This window comes from Hyla sarda, chromosome 1 (genome assembly GCF_029499605.1).
Source record: "Hyla sarda isolate aHylSar1 chromosome 1, aHylSar1.hap1, whole genome shotgun sequence".
NCBI lineage: Eukaryota > Metazoa > Chordata > Amphibia > Anura > Hylidae > Hyla > Hyla sarda.
The window spans coordinates 424077866-424083865 of NC_079189.1; the positions used below are offsets into that span (position 1 = coordinate 424077866).

The 6000-nt window shown below is 38.6% G+C and overlaps 1 protein-coding gene across 2 annotated transcripts in view; it reads left to right on the plus strand.

Moving 5' to 3' along the window:
- LOC130309035 (dehydrogenase/reductase SDR family member 4-like) overlaps positions 1 to 4890 on the plus strand; it is a 147607-nt gene extending 142717 nt beyond the window's left edge. For both annotated transcript variants that reach the window (XM_056552284.1, XM_056552283.1), the window contains exons 8-9: positions 1090 to 1142; positions 4696 to 4890. In XM_056552284.1, the coding sequence (XP_056408259.1) occupies positions 1090 to 1142; positions 4696 to 4810 (168 nt within the window). In that variant the 3' untranslated portion in view covers positions 4811 to 4890. The remainder of the gene's footprint in view (positions 1 to 1089; positions 1143 to 4695) is intronic.
- The last annotated feature ends 1110 nt before the right edge of the window (positions 4891 to 6000 follow it).

Below are 6000 nucleotides of genomic sequence, written 5' to 3' on the forward strand. Positions count from 1 at the left end.
TCCCGCTGCTGGGGACTCCCGGGATCGCTGCTGTGGCACCCCGCTATCATTACTGCATAAATCGAGTTCACTCTGTGCGTAATGACGTGCGATACACTGGACGGAGCAGCGTGACATCATGGCTCCGCCCCTCGTGACATCATGGCCTGCCCCCTTAATGAAAGTCTATGGCAAGGGGCGTGATGACAGCCACGCCCCCTCCCCTAGACTTGTATTGAGGGGGCGGGCCATGATGTCCCAAGGGGCGGAGCCGTGATGTCACAATGCTCCGGCCCCTGTATTGCCCGTCATTACGCGCAGAGTGAACTCACGGTGCCTAAGCGGCGATCCCGGGGGTCCCCAGCTGCAGGACCCCGGCAATCTGACATCTTATGCCCTATCCTTTGGATAGGGGATAAGATGTCTAGGGGCGAAGTACCCCTTTAAGTAACTTCCAAAACCTCTTTCGAAAAAGTTTATTGTAATAATCAGGACCACAAAATATAAGTCATGGCACCAAGTTCCTGACTGCATTGCCAGCACAAGGTGGAGGATGAAGGGTAAGTAGTTTTGGAACCCTATACCACCTCAATAGGATTTTGTCATTTGTTTCCTGAATACTCCCCGAGAGTGAAATTTTGTGATACAGGAAAAAGGATTTCATCCAATCCTATTTTGAGAATTCACGATCCAGTTCCTTCTCCCAACTTAAAATAAAGACAGGTCTCTGATCCTTCTGTAAATAGAGTAGGAGGGTATGTATAAATGAGATTGGTTTAACTAGAAGTTGGGAAGAAACACAGAAGGACTCATACGGAGTCAAACTCCTTGATAAGAAGAGGTTAGTCCCCTAGGAAGTCATAATGTGCCACAATTGGGCATGCTTTTTCAAGAAATGTTTACCCATAAGACGTCCCGCCGACACCAGCTAAGGAAGTGGTTTAAGAGAATAGTCATTCAAGACTTGTCAATTACCAAAGAAACCGTGGCAGGAAACTCAAGGAAACAGAGCTTTATTATTTATTTTCTTCATTTTAATTATGAATAGTTTTAAGAGCATGGTAAATAAAAAAATGACATTTTTTTTAAGTTAATCTTTTGCTTGTACAGATTCTGAAGACCCCAGAGTTGTCATCAAAGCTGATTCCTCTTGGTGTTTACAGGTGATTTTTTTTTCTTTTGTAACTATATTTGTGAATTCCAGGTAAAGTTAGTATTAAAGGGGTACTCCGCCCTAGACATATTATCCCCTATCAAAAGGATAGAGGATAAGGTGTTTGCTTGTGGGGGTTCCGCTGCTGGGGACCCCCACAATCTCTTCTGAAGCCCCCAAGTCATCACTACACAGAGCTAAGTTTTCTCCATGTGTGATGACTCACGATACAGGAGTTGGAGTATTGTGACATCACGGCTCTGCCCCCTCGTGACGCCATGCTCCTTTCCCTCAATGCAAGCCTATGGGATGGGGTGGAATGGCACCATGCCCCCTCCCATAGACTTGCATTGATGGGGTGGCATCATGAGGGGACTCAGTGTAGTGATGACTCGGGGGGCTGCAGGAGGGATTGCAGGGGTCCCCAGCACCGAGACCCCGCGATCAGACATCTTATCCATCTTAGGGGATAAGATGTCTAGGGTTGAGTACCCCTTTAATTGTTTGCCAAGCTGTCTTAAAACTGCAGCTGCCAGGCTAATTTTTTTGAACAGCCGCTATACTGGTTCCTCCTCCATGTGTCAATCACTACACTAGAATACATTTTCAAGTTACAGTATCTTTCACCTACTAAGTGCTGCACCTCCATATATTTCTTGTCTCATACTTGTCTACTACTTTACCTGTGCTCTTCATTTTGACAATGATTTAAGAAGGGCCTGTAAAAAAAAAAAAAAAAAATGTTTTCTATCACATTCTTGATTATAGTAAGATCACTAAGTTCAGGAAATATAATGTCCTATACCCAGTCTGATAATCATCGTACACCATCAGAGCGGGTGAGATGTGTGGTGACTGCAGCGGGCGGCCAGATTGAAACGTTCAGCACAGGTGTAAACCTAACATTAGAAGGCAGGGAGTAAAAAATACTTGGATGAGAAAGGGTCATTCCGTATGTCAAGGGTATAAGGCCAGTTTCAGTCAAACATAAGACAAATGCATTTTTGCCTCCATACAGTATAATGGCCATGGTCTAATGATCTAAACAGACAGCGCATTAGTGATCTATATTTTACAGCAAAACATTTCCCAGAGAATCACAGTGCCTCTGCTGGTTTGCCTTCTTCCCACAGAAACCCTAGGTGTGATATCTTCCCCTGCACCTGCACCCAGTCATCCACATGCTATAAAATTAAAAGTCATTTATAAAACTGTACAAACTCTTCCATTGCTCCATGACACAATTCTGCTCATGGTCTCATCGTATGTAATATGGTGGATATGTTCTTCTAATTTATCCGTACGAATATAATATAAATAACAACTATTTATTTATATAGCACCAACACATTCTACAGTGCTGTACAGAGTGCCCTCCATTTAGGGCTCACATTCTAACTTTGAATATAATTTAAACAAAAAGGTATCCAACTTATGAATCCTCCTAAAGCAATATATGATCTGGTCTTTTCCAACCTTTTTTCTCATTTTTTTTTTTTAGATCTTCCTTTATCAGTGCTGCACCATTTCTCATAAGACATTTTAAAGAGGTTATCCAGGAAAGAACCAGTTTCTTTCAAAAAAAAGCTCCCTGTCTGTCTCCAGGTTGGTGTGGTTCTGCAGCTCAGTTCCATTGAAGTGAATAGAGCCCATTTGTAATATCACACCCAACCTGGAGACAGAGAGGGAGCAGTTTTTGAAAGAAATTATCTCTGTTTTTCGATTCTTAGATAACCGCTTAAAGCATGCCTTAAAAACACATCTTTTTAGACAGGCCTTTCACATACCTTGATCCAACAATTCTCCTTTTATCCCCATTTCTACATTACTCTTCAGATACTTCTTTCATTTAACAGTATCTCTCATTTATTAGATTTGTGGTTGCCTATAGCAACCAATCATATTGCTTTTTAATTGTTAACAGGGCCTTGGATAAATGAAAGAAGTAATCTGGTTGCTATGGGCAACTAGTCAACTTTTCCTCTGTACAAGTTGTGATAAATCTCTCCATGCCTTTATTTTTGGTGCATACACAGATACTGGCTGGATTGCTGGATCATGTAGCCTTATGAGTACTGGTACTTCTTTATTTATTTTTTTCATAAATATTTAAAAACAGAATTAAAACATAAAAAAAAGCCTCCAAAAAAAAAAAAATAAAAAAAAAAAAAAAAAAAAACACTTTACAGTGCCAAAAAAGGAGCCCTTATACAGCCCATATATGGAAAAATAAAAAGGTATAGCGGACAGAAGATGACTTTTTTAAACACTCTTATTTTGTCATTTTTTTTTATTTTTAAAGTAGTGTAATAGTAGAAAAGTATATAAAGATGGGTAACAATAACATGTCAGTTTTACCATAAAGTACACTATGTAAACACAAAACCCTCAAAAGTTGCAAAATGGTGTATTTTTTTCCAATTTCCATCTTAAAAAAATTTATTTATTTTGCTTTGTCATACATTTTATGTTAAAATGAAAGGTCAATACGATGCACATTTTGTTCTGCAAAAAACAAGCCCTCATATAGACAAATAAAATGAGGAACAACAAAAATGCAAAAGCAAAAATTACCTGTGTCCTTAAAGGGGTATTCCAGGATTTTGTTTGAGTATGCTACAGGGGCCATACATGTGTTTGATGGTTGGTCCTGCAATTCTTCTGTGATCTTTGCCCCAATGTTTATTTTTATCAGCATACAAAAAAAAAAAAAAAAAAAAAATACATTACTTCACCAGGGAGCGTGTCTGAGCTTCAATGGATGGAGTGACCGCTGGGTCAGAGGGAGATGATTCTTCAGGGAATTGCAGTTTTTAAACAGCTGGAGGCACCCTGGTTGGAAAACACTGTTTTACTGTTTACAGCACAGCATGGGAGGCAGCTCAGGTGTGCTTCAATGGGTGGGGTGGCTGATTTGTGGGAGAAAGAAAAGTGGCCTCACTCTTATAAACAAAGGATCCTGGGACTTGTAGTTGGAGAAAGGGAACTCCAACAGGAAATAGCCATTTCAAAAAAATAAAGCCACAGCATTATGGTAGACTAAGGTATACTCATTGAGCTCCATGACAAGAACAGATCTAAGACCTAAGAGTGTCCATTACTGTTTGGCAGGTAAGTACTAAACCCCCTTATGGTGGATAATCCCTTTAGGGTACGTTCATACGCATGCAGATTTGATATGCAGGATTTTATGCACAGGATTTTATGCTGCAGATTTCAATGTAAACTAAGTGACTGAGCACATTTTCTAATCGGCAGTTACAAATCCTGTGCATCAAACCTGTGCAGGATCCTGTATGTGTGATTGTACCCTTAAGGGGATAAAGCTTGTTGCAGCAAAACATTAAGAATACAATTCACATATGTACCATATGTTAATAGACAAGCTGTATAGTAAAAAATTAGAATTTTCCCAAACCATATTTTGTGTCTGTAATCTGTGTCTATTTTTGTGTACAGTTTATTTTTTTTTTTTATTATTATCCAGTTATATCCCAATTTTTATGTTTAAAATACTAAAACTTAATTATGATTACCTCATCATTATTATTAACATATTATAGGATCGGTGAGCCACAGGAATGTGCTGGCATAGCATCATTTTTATGTTCTGAAGATGCATCGTACATTAATGGAGAAAATATTGCTGTGACAGGGGGAATGCGAGGCAGGCTATGAGGATCCTGACCATGAATCATTATCATCAGTTTGCCAATATTGCATATTGTTATAAGCAAGCACTTTTGCAAATTATAAAAACTTTTACAAGATGTATTTTATCATTTAATACCATTTTTGTAAAACTTTCAATAATGTTTACACTTGTTTGTCAATTTAGAGTTGGTTCTGGGTACTTACTAACACCTTCTAACATTAGACTAGTAGGATAGGTAGAATAATAAGATGTTATCTAGCAGCCATGTTGACTCACTTACCCTGAGGTAAAGCCATACTATAATGACATACTATAATGCATGAATAATTTGATATTGGGGTTAAAGCTCTGGTGCCCACTAGAGGGATCGATTCAAATTTTGACCACTTAACACTATCTGCTTAACACAATTAAAAATATAGGCCCTCATTTACTATTCTAAACCCGACTTCTTTTGTCGGGTTTTTAAGTCGCATCTTTGTCTGCGCCATGTCGCAGACATGGTGCGCCAGTCTGCGACACAATGCGACATTTTTTCCCGACGGACCCGATGTGGATTCTCCCAAACCCGAAAAAGGGGCGTAACCCGACATTTCTGAGCTTTCCCACGTATTTATAAAGGTTTCCAACCCGAATTTGTTGAATTGTTGTGAATTTTTTCCCGACAGCTCAGAGGAGTTCGGAAACCAAAACCAACAAAACGCACGTGCGACAAACAAGATGCGACATAATAATAAATACCAGGGGAAAAAAGCAGTCGGGTTAGAAAGCAAGATAGACTTACAACCTGATTTTCTAAGTAAATGAGGGCCATAGTTGTTCTTGGTGTTGACATTTGAAAAAATAATTGACATAGAAAAAGTTGAGCCTTGTCTAATCCATTATGCATATGTATAGAATGCAAATACTTTATATATAGGGGCATATTATTATGTCTATTTCTAATGACCATACATACTATAGCAAACAAGAATTAAAAAGAAAAATTACATTTAAAAAATACAAAAAATAAATAAACAAACCAAAAAACATAAAAAAAAACTAAAATAATAATAATAAAGAAAATGTACAGTAAAAAAAAAAATAGTTTTGACACTTGACACTTGTTTGACATGCATATGAAGGTGATGAGACTGTGCAAGACCCCCATCTTTCAAATAGAAGTCAGCAACAACTATAACCCACTCTTCCAAAATATTGTAGACCGTCATGG